This window comes from Chelmon rostratus, chromosome 4, assembly GCF_017976325.1.
Source record: "Chelmon rostratus isolate fCheRos1 chromosome 4, fCheRos1.pri, whole genome shotgun sequence".
In the NCBI taxonomy this organism is placed as follows: Eukaryota; Metazoa; Chordata; class Actinopteri; order Chaetodontiformes; family Chaetodontidae; genus Chelmon; species Chelmon rostratus.
In genome coordinates this window covers 15,348,925-15,362,656 of record NC_055661.1, presented here as the reverse complement: position 1 = coordinate 15,362,656, position 13,732 = coordinate 15,348,925, and the positions used below count along the sequence as shown (strand labels likewise).

The window sequence follows — 13,732 nt, the reverse complement described above, 5'->3', positions numbered from 1 at the left end:
ATACAAGTGAAAAAACAACAAAAAACACAAAACAAATGTTTGTTGTATGACAAACTCAGACAAACAGACTCCTATCTAACAATGTACTTGTCAGAACAGTCTCAACACAAAGTCCCTTTTGAAGCAATTTGGGGCTTTTGATCATATTGCACAATCTTCCTCTTCTTGTCATGGAATTGTACTGTGGTTCAAATTCTTTTTTTTTTTTCTGAGCACTTTAAGGAGTTGTCTATGTTTACTTAAAAGATGAGATTTTTCAGTATTTACTCTCAATTTAAAAAAAATGTTTAGTTGATGCAGTCACATAACATTTATCTAACTATTTTGATAATTCATTATTCATTGTCGGACTGTGGCTTGAATGAAACGAGCAATTTGAATGTCGGTTTGGGCTCTAGAAGATTATAATGGACACTTTTAATTCTTGTATATTTTTTACCGTGGAGGTTTCCATGGAAAACTGGACGTGAGTGCTGCCATGATCTGATTTATCTAAGCAGATAGGTAAACATGAGGGGCTCGCAGGTCCCCTGTAGAGAACGCCCTCTTGCAAAAATACCCGCCTCTTTGTTTTCAGAGAGGGTGATCATTAGTTTGAGTGCAGGGTCATACAGTTGTTTGGACCTCTTCAGCAAGTCAAATTGAGAAGCCACTTTCAGTTCTCTGAACCTGAAACTGTTACATGTCCATATTCATTTATAGAGTTTGGCAAACACTACAAAGTCATCTAGTGATGGCATCAAAAGTTTCGCTTGCTAGATCACAACTACAAACAGCAATGAAGGGTCAGAGCGATAGGGACAGCATTCCTGAGACCGCTGAGTGATTTTTGCCTCATCAACAGAAATAATGAGAGGTAATAATTTGAAACAACATGCTCATTTTTGAGCCAGCTTGTAAAATGGATGCTTCTTGTTGACTTCAGCCATGACAATGAATTCCCTGTGATCATTTAGATTTGACTACACTGCTCTTGCCTGGAGCTGCTCTTTGCATCTTCACTGACGCTTTGTGTCACAGCTAATCGGAGCCTCTGCTGACCTCATCTGGAGCAGAAGCTGAACTGCGTTTTTCAAAACGGACAACATGAGCTGGACTAAAGCAGGGATAAATGCATCCGACAGGGAACAACAGTGAGTCGTCAGTGAGCGCACTCCACTGTCGTTACAGCCCCCACCCTCCAGCTATTGTTTTGAAATGCACTTGCAAAGGGGGGGGGGGGGGTTTATCACTGAAAGGTTGAGGTCTAGTTTATTCAGCTGCCTCCCCCCCACAGTGAGTGTTTGTATGCTTTGCGACGGGGACGTGTGCCGGTGCATCTGTGCCCTTAATGGAGAGCACATTGGATTTCTGATGCTATAAAACATCATGTGATAAACCCAGATAGATGAAGGAGACCACACTTTGCTCCCGCACGTGTCTCCCGTGATGTAGAGCCACACATAAAGTCGGACTCAGTAATATTTACATTTAAGGCACTGACTTTTCGCCTTTCTCTGGAGCTGCTTGCAAGCATGTGTGAGCAGGTTGGTGAGACGTGCCCATGGCAAAGCTCACTGAATGGTATCAAACCAAACAATTGCAGTTACAGGACTGTTTTGATAGCTAGTCCTCAGTGAGGAACTTGACTGTGTGTTGTCACAGCGTGATGGTGGCTCTGACACAGATGTCTTGGTTTAGAGGAACTGGCCTCGGGGCCGGAGGGGTCCAGAGTTGGAATGCGCTGCCTTGTGGTCCTGGAGACTTTGTTGTGGGGGGGGACGAGTGCATGTGTGCGCCGCTGCAGTCTGTGGGGAAGGCCCATGTTGAGGTTAACACAGCAAGCGGTCCTTATATAAACCACCACATGTCTTCCTCCCTGAATAAAATGTACACTTCTCTTTGTTTTCCTTGGACACCGAATGGCAACAAATTAGTTTAGTTTTTGTCTCCCAAACATTTCTTAATGCATACTTGAGCTAAACTTTTGTCTTTGTGAACACCAGTGCAGTGTTACAGAACAACGTGAGAGAGAGAGAGCCACCTCCTCATGTTAGCGTAACTAGTTGCAGGAACTAATTCCTAACTTCATGGTGTTTCTCAGCTCAGTTACTAGTGGTGAAAGGTTATTAAGTACATTTACTCAAGTACTGCACTTAAGTGCAAATATGTGGTACTTGTGCTTTACTGGAGTATTTAGTTTCTGCTACTTTCTAGGCTTCTTCTACTGCACTACATCTCAGAGGCAAATATTGTACTTTTCACTCCACTACATTGCAGCTTTAATTACTGTTTACTTTGCAGATACAGATTAACAGTACAAAATGTAATCAGTAAATCATTTCTGTTATTTTTATATCAACGGGGTGTTGTTGGTCCCCAAGGGGAAATTCATCAGCTACCCAGCAGTATGTAAAGTGATGTAAAATATATATAAATACACATGTAGCAGCTGCAACATTAAAGTGGGCCATTCTGCATAATGAGCACTTTTACTTTTGGTGTTTTTAAGTATATTTTGATCCTAATACTTTTGCACTTCTCCATATTTTCAATGCAGTAGTTTACTTGTAACAAAGTATATCCACAGTCTGTTAATACTACATACAAATGTGCATGAAAAATGCTTGTTCAGGTGGAGAGGCTTAAAGAATATGAAGAACAAAAAGCATGCTCCCTCCCTCACCCCCTGTCTCTACTATCTCTCTCTCTCCACCTTCCTTAGGAAAATACCCCCGAGCCCCCCGTCTGATTGTTGGTTTGTGTCTTGTCACCTTTTTCTCAACCCTGGAGTCTGCAGGCCTGTTCTTGTAACCCCCTTCAGGAGTGATCTCCCAGTCACTGGACAAGCTAACTTGATTCAATGTGCGTGTGATAAAAACACATTCCCGGGCCAGACTTGTGGACATTCTTCTCTCTCTTTGTCCCAGATGTGTAAAAGCTTACCTCAAAGGGAGGAATGTCCTCTCCTCGTGCTGTGTATCAGCCTTTTAGCCTGGCGAATCGCTAGTTGTGAGCTGCAACTCATTGTACCCCTGCTGCAGTTTAGCCATATTTTGACACTGTATCAGATGAGGAGAGTTGGCATTAGTAAGGTTTTACTTTTCCCTCACATGTTTTGTTCTTGGCATTGCTCGGGGAAAGAGAGGGGAGCAGAGGAAGACTGTAGAAATGTGGAATGCTGCATTACAAATTTGATTACTTGCAGAGCACATTTATTCACCAATGGATGCAGTGTGACTTTCTTTGGCCTTTCATTGCACTGATATTATCTTAATGTCAGTGTGATCAATAAAAACTTCTCATATGAGCTTCTGTCACTAACATGTTGGTTTGTGAGCTCAATCAGCCTTTTGCATGTCTTTTTGATGTCTTCAAACACAGCTTTGCCAAATTTGCAGCTTGATGTTTCTTTTCCTCTACAGTCTTTACTTAGAATAATCACATTAAAATGGCCTTGGATGGTCAACATCTGGAGCAACGCGACGGAAAAACTCCTCTGGTATATGGAAACTTAATTTGGTCGCAAAAAGTGCCAACTCAAAAAGTGCCACTGTGACAGCCACACCTCTGTGCCAGAACATGCAAAACACTGTCTGCTTTTTAATTAACGTTTAGCCTTTGAATAAGTCGCCCTGTGCCTCTGGAGACGCGGTGTGTAATTTTTTTGGCAGACGGTGGCAGTGAATAATGTAATTTGTACCGGAGTCTTCCTCGGAGCAGACTGGGTGGAGGGGGAGGAGGTGGAGGCTGAACTCCACCCCCTTGTTTTCTCACCATGTGACTGCGGGTTTAAAGCAAACTCGGCTCCGGCTAACAGAGGAAGCGTCTGTGATTGAGCACTCAGAAGAGCCGGAGAGCAGAGACACACTTTGGAGAAACTTTAGAGAACCGGTAAGATGCGCTGCAAAATGAGCTACAGTCTGCCGTGCTCGCCGGGAACCTCGCCGACGTATTCAGGACGTTTGATGTCCTACAGGTCAAGATGCGCCAGGTAATGGGCTTTTATACACGATCTCTGCAGTGTGTTTTACTGTGGGACTATATAACTTTGACTGCGCCGTGCTTCATACAACCTTTTGTTGTGTGGTCCCTCCTATGCTCTGCCTATTTTGTTTTTATTCTTGCTCGTGGTGGCACGATCCCGTGTACTCCTTTGGATACACTTCAGACATTTAACTCTCAGTCATGCAGCTGAGTGTTTCGTGCCATCTTAACATGGTTGAAATCCAACCTGTTCGGTGCCCATTTGCTCTCTCCGAGTGCAAAGTGTTTTGCCATCAGCATTGTGGTATGCAGGTCACGCTCTTCTCTCTGGTTGTGGCACTCCAACATGTTTTCTCTTGAAGTGTGGCATCTGTTCGCAGTATGTGTCCCCCCCTCCGGGCCGGCCGCAGCTAGCCCTACGTGCGATCCAGCACGCAGGACGGACGCTGCCAGCTGGGAGGCTGTTGTTGCTCCATATGATGCTGTTGGCCACAGTGTGGTGATGCGTAATTCTTACTTTCATATGTGAGACTATAAATTAATGCACAGCCTGTGCACAGTCAACTGTGGTTGCTGGGGTTAGCTCATGATTTGATTTTTCCTCTGCAGTTTTCCAAGTTGGGTCTACAAGCTACGTCACATTTACGCACACGAACCCTCGCGTTTATCAAAATTCTAAATTGCGTAAACGTATTTCACACGCGACACCAGTATCTAGTCTGAAGCAACCCTCCATCACTGTAACGTTGAGTCGATCCAGGAAACGTTTTTCTCCACTTTTGAACACTTTGACCTGTTGTTGTATATCTTTTGCCGTGTTTTCTCACTGCACCTCTATCACAGGTGAGTTTAAACCGCTTCGATGCTTCCTGCACGTTCATCTCAGATTCAGGCCAGAGCTCCTTCTAGCGGCGTGAACGCGCGTCGCTCCTTTTTTGTTCTGCGTCCACATCCGAGCAGGGCGGCGATTGTGCAAGACAGCGCTTTTTCAAGAGACGGATAAAAACCCCTTTGTGTTTGTCTTTTGTCCGTGTACTAAATTCAGGAGCTTTGCGTCGCTGTTTACGAGGATCGTGCGCTCGCTTTAGTAAGTTGGTCGTCGTTTTACGTGTAGAGTAGGAGACGCTTTCCTTTCTTTCCTCAGAGCGGTACGAGAGGCGGAAAGCATGCCCTGAAGTGATTATTAACAAGGTGGGATGCACAAAGAAGCCAGAACGTGATGCAGATATGTTTTTACCGAGAGAGAGGAGAACAATGAGATTTTCCTGCTGATGAAAAGGGCTCATCAGCCGCACCCGGCGCGCAGCTCCTGCAGGAGAGGAGCCGCCCGCTCCGGCTCTGATCTCATTACAGTGGAGTCACTCATAGAAAAAAGCGGATACGACCGCGACAGGCTGATATGTCGGTGTTTAAACAGGCTCCAGGTGGATTGTTATCGGGAGATATTTGAGTGAAATGTGTCGGATAAACAGCGCTTCTTTGTGCTTTTGACTTATATTTAAATGCTTCCCTTTAGACAAATACAGTCACGTGTTGTTCCTCACCGCCTGTTTGTGTGATCATGCTCTGATTCATACATGACATATTCAGTTGGACACCTGGTTTCACTGATGAAACACGTCATGTGACCCGTCTGTATTACTGCACTCCTGATGGAAATGTACACTTCTCCGAGTGTGTGTAGCCTCATGCTGACATGTGCTCACAAACGTACCTCCAAAGTGAGATAATATCAGTTTTTAGGCTTTTTGTGTGCATCCACTGTTTTTGTGCATGGTGATGATGATGAGGGCCAAAGATATCTCAGTATATTGACATTTATTGTCCTCAATTGCAAGGATTTTGTGGCTTAATGCAGACTTACTGGAGATCATTGGAGACGTGTTTAAGGACCTTGTTCAGATCAGGAGCCGATGGCTTTTGCATGGTGGAGTGTTTAGCTTGAGACATCCGAACATCTCACCTTCTCACACCGATGCTTTTTCGTGTAAATCTCTGGTACGGCTATTAACATAGTGTTTTTACAAGCAGCAACTTTTTAACATCTCTATTTGCTTTTAATAACCTTGAACAGTGACTCTCTGTAGGTTTTCAAAGCGTTCATCAGCAACACGTTCTGTCAAGTGTGCTGAAAATAGTTTGTGGGTTTTTTTTTTTTTTTTGACTGGGTATTTTGGGTCTATCTCATATCTTGAAAGAGATCTACATATCAGAAATGTGTTTCCCGAAGTACAAGTGAAGTCGACCGGGGTCATGTTTAGCTTTGGCAGTTAAGTGGATGTGAAAGAGCCGATATCAATCTAAAGCACGTGGTTAACATGAGATGAGTATCTTGTGGTTAACTTTTGCTCTTTCTCTCCGCAGTGCATCCGGAGCCAGCGTCGTCGCCATCGATAACAAGATTGAGCAGGCGATGGTGAGTTTTCCACAGATTGGAAGTTCACAACGAATGTGGTCATGTGACACACATTCTCTGCAAGCCTGCATAGAGACTTGTTTCAAAACAAGTTGTCCCATTGCCAAAGCTGAGGGACTGTCTCTGAGACGACAAATGTGAAACTCTCTTGGAGGAACATTTTAATGTGATAATCCATGACAGTTTATCAAAATATTATCAAAATCACAGTATGACCAACATGCAACATCCAAATCACAGGACCTTCATTAAAAAAAGGTAAAATATATCAAAACATACCATTATAAATGAAGAACTGTCGTGCTACAGATATGCCCCCTGCACACAATTCATATTCTCCAGATGTAAGGGAACATGCTTGTTTGGTACAGACCCCAGCAAAGGATCACATCATCATTTCTGTTTTTTTTTTCTTTTTTTCAATGAAAATGAAATGCAAAGCGTAACATAATTAATTAAACAGTTGGGACGACACAGGTGACCTCTTGAAAATGCAGTTGATAATTTCTTTCTTATTATTTTGTGTGTTAATTGTAGTTTTCCTTTTCTTGTCTTTCAGGACTTGGTGAAGAGCCATCTGATGTATGCTGTTCGTGAGGAGGTGGAAGTATTGAAGGAGCACATCAAGGAGCTGTACGAGAGGAACTCGGTCTTGGAGAGAGAGAACGCTGTGTTGAAGTCGCTGGCCAACTCGGAGCAGCTCGGCCAGCTGTCCAGTCAGCTCACCCAGGGCAGCAGCACGCCACCACCGCCGCCGCAGCAGCAGCAACAACACCCACTCGTCACAAACAACAACACCCCTCCCTTGGCGCACCACGAGGGGAATCACAGTATCCCTCATCAGCCTAACATCACGTCGGCGTGATCCCCCTTCCCCCAGTACACACGCTCAAACACACATCACCCACGGACAGGAGTGGAAAATCCTGTCAGTAAAGACAACGACTGCTACCGTCCCCTTAGCTCCATAAAGCAAAAGGCTCGAGTCTGCGTTCAATTTGCTCCATCTGAGGAAAAATCAACAACAGCGACATCTTTGTTTGCCACCAAGAGCCATGCTTCAGTGCGTGCACGTTGCCGTCACCAGGCCTTCACATTATTAAGACATTTACCAGCCCTTGAAAAGTCTTATTCTGTCCCTGTGGTTGGCTGCAAGAAAGGTGAAAAAGGAGGGGCAGGCGGGTGCACACCATAAAACTGCTGCATGCTGTTCTTGTGCAGGAGACGGGGGTCAAAGGGCACAGAGAGCTCGATTTGTTGGGCCAACAAGTGGTGGAAGAGGGTGTTGCCATCCCTGCGAGGGCCCTGACCAAGGTCCTGTAACATCCAGCGGGGATTGTCCTCCGGCAATCCCCACCCCACATCACTCTCTGGCCCGAAAGATGCCAGAGAACCAAGGGGGGGCAGTGGGGGGAGAGCATTCGTCCCCCCTGAGCGGGGGACGACGCCAGCCAGCGGGCACCTCGGCTTGAGTTCAGCGAGTCGAGAGCTTCGGCTTGTTATATGCTGCAACAAAAGCTTGTGTTGTTTTCTCAGAGCCACCGTACTTTGACATGAATCATAATACTTTTACATTAGTTCAGTTTTAGTATTTGCATTTATTTATTTCAGGGCTGCTATTTTCATAATGTAAATGAACAATGTCATGGAGATACTTATTAAAAACAAAAAAGAAACCTTTCTCTTTGGTCTTTTGGTATTTTAGAATCTGTCAGGTATTAAATTTGGTCGTCTCTTGCAACAGGTAGATCTCAGTAAGTAGGCAATAAGTTCCACAATAGAAATTTTTCTCTTCATGAAATAGAGCTAACACTAAAGCCGAGCTTACATTAGGTGAAATCCAGGTTGAATGTATATTTTGTAAAGTGTAAAGTATTAAGAGAAAGGAGGGTTTGTACAGGAGAACACCTGTTGTTAAGATGTGATGGGATGTTTCGATAAAGAAAACTATTAATTTACTTTTTTTTTTAGACTTTCTTTGTCAAAATAAAACAAATTAATTTGGGGGTTTGGTTGGGGGATGAAAAGCTGTGAAAATTGTTCGACCTACTTTATAACCAAAGACGCAAAGCTGTGTAAGTCTTTTTTTTTTTCCATTTTTAAATGCACACTCATACTTTTTTCTACTCTCTCCTTCCCTATATATTTTTTTGTCGCTGTTTTGCATGTTCTGCATGATCTATAATCAAACCACTTTCTTACCTCATGTTTTTATCTAGCACTCTTTATTTTTCTGTCAAGTCGTCAGTCTGTGAATGATCGTGGAAGGATTAACGAAAGAGAAAGGGAACAATGGGCAGAGAGGGTGGAGGAAGTAGACGGGGGTATGAATAAAAAAAGAAAGGAAAGGTGTTTGTGGCGGATGGAGCGGAGGGCCTTGTGCACAAAACAGTAGTCAGAAAAGGAGCCATCTTTTTTTTTTTTCATGTTAATGCTGTGTTGAGTTTCATATGCAGAGAAAAGGTTTTGTTACATTTGCAGGTTTTAATGTATTTAATGAATGCAGCATTTAGATTTCGATTGTAGTGTACCAACACTTTGCTTACAAAGAGAAAAATAAAACTAGACAACATTATCCGCAGGAAAAAAAACGAAAACAATGGAAACTCTTAGACATTTCACACTTCGATTGTGTGTCAGAGCATATTATGGGATGTCCTGTCTGTGTCACGTATTTTGTGCCTCCTGTGCCGTCGTCTGCTGTCGTCAGGCGATCCGGTTTCTTTCTCTGTGGCTTAGAACCAAACCAAAATGCTTGGTAATCGTACAATCAGTCATCTTTCTACAGGATGGACTCTTTGATTTCTTTTCTTTTTGCAAATGGGCTTATTTCTTGTCTCCTTAGAGTATTTTTTTTTCCTTTGTTTTTCTTTCGTTTGAAGGAGATGCCGCGTACATGCCAAGTGTACTGTATGAAAGTGATCACTGAGCCTTGGAGAAAATATCTTAACAATGCCCTTGTAATGTGCTGTTCAGACAATTTTAGTTTTCAGTCAAAAATAAATTACTGTTTTATTAAGAAAATGTCTTCATGTTTGTTTTCTTTTATTCCCCCCAGTCCCCTTTTTGTGAACAGGAAATCCACTCATGACAATTTCATTACATTCAGCAAACAACAAGATTGACTGATCCGTTTCGTGAAATCAGGAGGGTGTTCAGATTGTGAAAGCATACATTGTCTATCACAGAATATAATTTTCAGCAACTAAAAGCTTGATGAGTTGCGAGCCTTTGACAAATTCAGAGAAAGCGGTTTGAAAAACCCCAGGATCCAGGAAGCTGGGTCATGAGATATTCCAAGTATTTCATTAATTTCCTGGACAACATCCGACCACGAGAAAGATATGCAGATAAATGCTAACCACGCCCCGTCGTTAGTGTTAGGTTTAGAACAGGATTTCGACAATTTGTGATTTATTTTATAATATTTTCACCAGTTTACATTGTATTTCAATGTAATGTATTTTCAATATCTTTCCCCCAAAACATCCTAAATGTTGCCATACATACAAATGTATACCAACATATACCACATATCAATTGAATTTTAAAAGTAAAACGGATGGGACAGGAACAGTAGAGGAGAAAAATAACGATTTACGATAAAACGAATTTTTAAAAGTGTGTACGATGTCTTTACACAAAGCGTCCGATTGTGTTTATAATGTTCAACAAAAATCTGACCAATATATCTATGATGTGAATATCTGTAGCTCTATTTTTTCCAGACTTTACCAGTAAGTGTCCACATCATTTCCCAGTCACAATCATATAAAACAGCTCAATTCCTCTTCCCGCACTTCCTCAGAACAGCAGGAGACTCTAATTACACTCCTCTGTGGAATCCGGTTGATGGTTGGAAGAATTTATTTTTCCAGCAGGGAAGTAAATAGTCTCTGCGTGTTCCTTTGAAGGACAAATAAAACAGTGTGCTTTTTCTGGAGGAGGAAAGGAAGCTGACACCTGCGCAGAGGCATGTCTGAAATCCTTAGTGACGAATCAGCTACCTGACATTTCAGGCATAACCGATGCCTCATACTTGTTGAGAAAGGTGGTAATTTTCAAAGCAACTCTGGCATGTAACCTCTCCCCAAACTCAGCTGGCCTCTCTGTGTCCCAGTTTCATTTTTCGCCAAACTGATGGAACCTGTTTCAGATCTTTAGTGTGTGTGAATTTTCAAATCATTGTGGTTTCTAAATCAGGCTTAAACCACTTAAGCTCTAAGTTGGTTTAATGGAAAAGCTTTCTATAATAAGTCCAACTATTCCCAGGCTTCTTCATCAAATGAAATCGGTGCCCATATCTTCTCTCACTGTGTCCACAGCCTGTCTGATCCTTCATCGTGCAACGTTTCTGCTCTTTTCTCTTTCCAGGTCCTGACTCATTGTTGCGTTTGGCAAAGACTCTGACACGTTTGTCACGTCCTAAATCACTCACAAACTGAGTGTCGTACTTGCTCTCCAACAAAGAGAAAATACGTGATCCAGAACAACTCCTCTGTGATCAGCTTCATCACAGATGGAGGACGTCTGAACCACGTCATTGTCCATTGTCGGCTCATTCAGCGTCTCTTTGTGCAGGTCTGCAGTGGTGAAGAGACAGGTGGGTAAACAGCGGCTTCGTACCAACAAGAAAATGTGGTGGCTTCAGAGAAAAGCACTGAGTCACCTCTGATCTTTGGTGATTTTTACCGCCCCACCTTTTTTACCTTTGAATTAGTGGCTTGTTGATACAATGACCGTCACATTTTCTAATGGGAGGGAAGTTTTGTACCAAAGCAGACTGCATATGAAAAAAAAAAAGACTTTTCAAGAGAAGGAAATATCAGCAACTCCCCAAGTAACTGAGTCACAATCCTATCATGTTCTTGCAACAACACCAAAGCCAAAGGCCCCTTTGTCACTTTTATACTCCTCATCAATTCCCAACATGGGAATAAAGTGAGAAGAAAAAGTCTTACCTGCACTTATTTGCACATTGCAGAAGAAAAAAAAGTTGGAATGGACATCCTGGCTCATTTTAACCCCAGCCTGACTGTGGATGGCCTTAGATTTTTGTTAACTCTTTTCATAGAAAGCTTCTATTATTATTATATTAGGTACTATGAAGGCGTGTGTTGTATAACATGAACAAAAGACACCGGCACACTGTTGCAAGCACAAAAACTGGATCAACCGGGCTTTGTGTCACCGTGACAGCTCTTCTTATTCACCTACTTCCCACCCACCGTATGTCTTCATGCTCCAGCAGGTCACAGCTCTGAGTCACAGCAGCTCATCCAGAGAAGCAGGGTGTGTTTTGCACGTCACTGTGCGCAAATACAGTGCAGTAAATACAAGACCATGACTGATGAGTGAATGCTATAGAAGCGCTTCCTCTTGCTGTAACGCGATTATCATCTTATCCTGACATGTTCTGACTCCTGACATGTATTGAATACGTGTCATATGAGCATGTTTGCTTGTATATATTGTGCAGTAGTTAAGGACAATTGTGAAGTAGGCTCCTTATTTCTGTATTTTCATTTTATGCTTGTTTATACTTCCATTCCAGTACATTTCAAATGGAAACAATACACTCATCTACATTTATTTGACAGGTACAGTCACTAGTTACTTTTCCAGATTTGAAATATACATACAAAATCTACAATTATGTCAATAAAATAAGCATTAATGGGCAAAAGTAGAAAAAAATAAAATGACATCAACATGTTGCTATGTTAATTATGAGTTCATTATCAGTACTTCCGTTTTAAAGACAAAACTTCTGCGCTTTTGCTTGAGTAAAATATTGAATGCAGGACTTTCACTCAGAAGTATTTTGACATCAAATGTTTCTTGAACTTGGAATTATTAAATTCATCTAGATGAAGACTTTAAAAACTTGCTATAAGGATTTATTGATGCATCGGTGTTAGAACTGGCTTGCATTATTGTTCAGAATCTCAATTCTAAGACTTCCTGTTCAAGAAATGTACAGCTGACACTCATAGGGGCCACAATATTTGAACATATTTCAGAGTGATGAAATAACATCAGATTTCCCCTCTCTCTGCAAAAAGCATTCACTCGTCATAACTGTGTAATTTTCTTGTCTCAGCATTACCGAACATTTCCAAAGAATCTCAAGTGTCACATAAGTTGACTCAGCCCAGTGGAAGGAAGTCGTATGTAACCACAGCAGTGATTTGTGCACATTGTGAACGTGCTCGTGTGTTTCGTATAGAGAGTTGCTCACCATACAGTCATCTGCAACCGCGCCTAGAAATTACTGCTGACTCGCCACTGCCATCAAGTGCTAAAACTGATTCATGTGAACTTGAGTACATGGAGTTAGCAGAAAATTCAACACTTTGGTGCCATCATGTGGGTATGATATGAAAGTGGGTGCCAAGGTGTTCCAGTACCAGGGCCCTTGTATTGTGCATGATGCTCACTGGCACATGCATGTAACAGATGGAGCCATAGTATTGTTAGTTACACTTGTCCCCATGTCCTCAATAAACCCCCCCCCCCCCCCCCCCCCCCCCCCCAATTAAAAACCAATTGCCTTAAAGATGCATATATGTGAACTGATGGACCAAACAGTTACTGAAAGACTAATTACTCATTCAGGGCAACTGAAGAGATATAACTGCAAGCTGTCGAAGTGGATTTAGAAAAGGAAGATACTGGTGTAATGTCTAGAGTTACTAAAGAAACACTAACTGCAGTGTTACCTGATGCACAAAAAATGAATGATGTGCTATGAGCAGCGTCTTATTAAGTGACACTTAATGGTGATTGGACGGGAAGTTTTTAATTAGATAATGGAGGTAAAAGTAAAAGTGGGACCTGAAATTGCAATTAAGTAGGAGTATGATATTAAGTGTGATACATCCTATATTGCTCCCAGTTGTGATGAATGACATTTTTGAAAATGTGTTATTAGAAATGGGAAGATGGTTATTTGAGAGAGGCATTCTGGGTCATAGTAAAATAATTGCAAGAAGGCATAAATAAAATGTGGGGGGAGAAAAGAGTATGTAAGTTTTCATTTGAACAAGCAAAATGAATGCTCTTCACAAGAAAGCTATTTGAGAAAATACTCATTTGAAACTGCATAGAAAGAACTTTCCCATTCTAAGGAATATATTTTGACTCTACATTATATTGATAGAGAGAACACATGAGAAATATGCAGATTTAGTGAGTGAGCTTTATAGTTATTAAGCATATGAAAATGCACTCTATGTGTAGATTTTTGCTGATGGATCAGTAGATCCACTAACAGATAATACAGGTTCTGCGGTTGCAATTCTTGCAGGTCTCGCAGGAGAGATTAAAGAGTATACCCGAGTATGATCT

At 42.0% G+C, this 13,732-nt stretch overlaps 1 protein-coding gene across 1 annotated transcript in view; it reads left to right on the top strand.

Moving 5' to 3' along the window:
• Positions 1-9,412, top strand: part of tsc22d2 (TSC22 domain family 2) — a 36,426-nt gene extending 27,014 nt beyond the window's left edge. Inside the window, exons 2-3 of the mRNA XM_041935636.1 lie at positions 6,331-6,382; positions 6,942-9,412. Of these exons, the coding sequence (XP_041791570.1) occupies positions 6,331-6,382; positions 6,942-7,247 (358 nt within the window). The 3' untranslated portion in view covers positions 7,248-9,412. The remainder of the gene's footprint in view (positions 1-6,330; positions 6,383-6,941) is intronic.
• Positions 9,413-13,732: the final 4,320 nt, after the last annotated feature.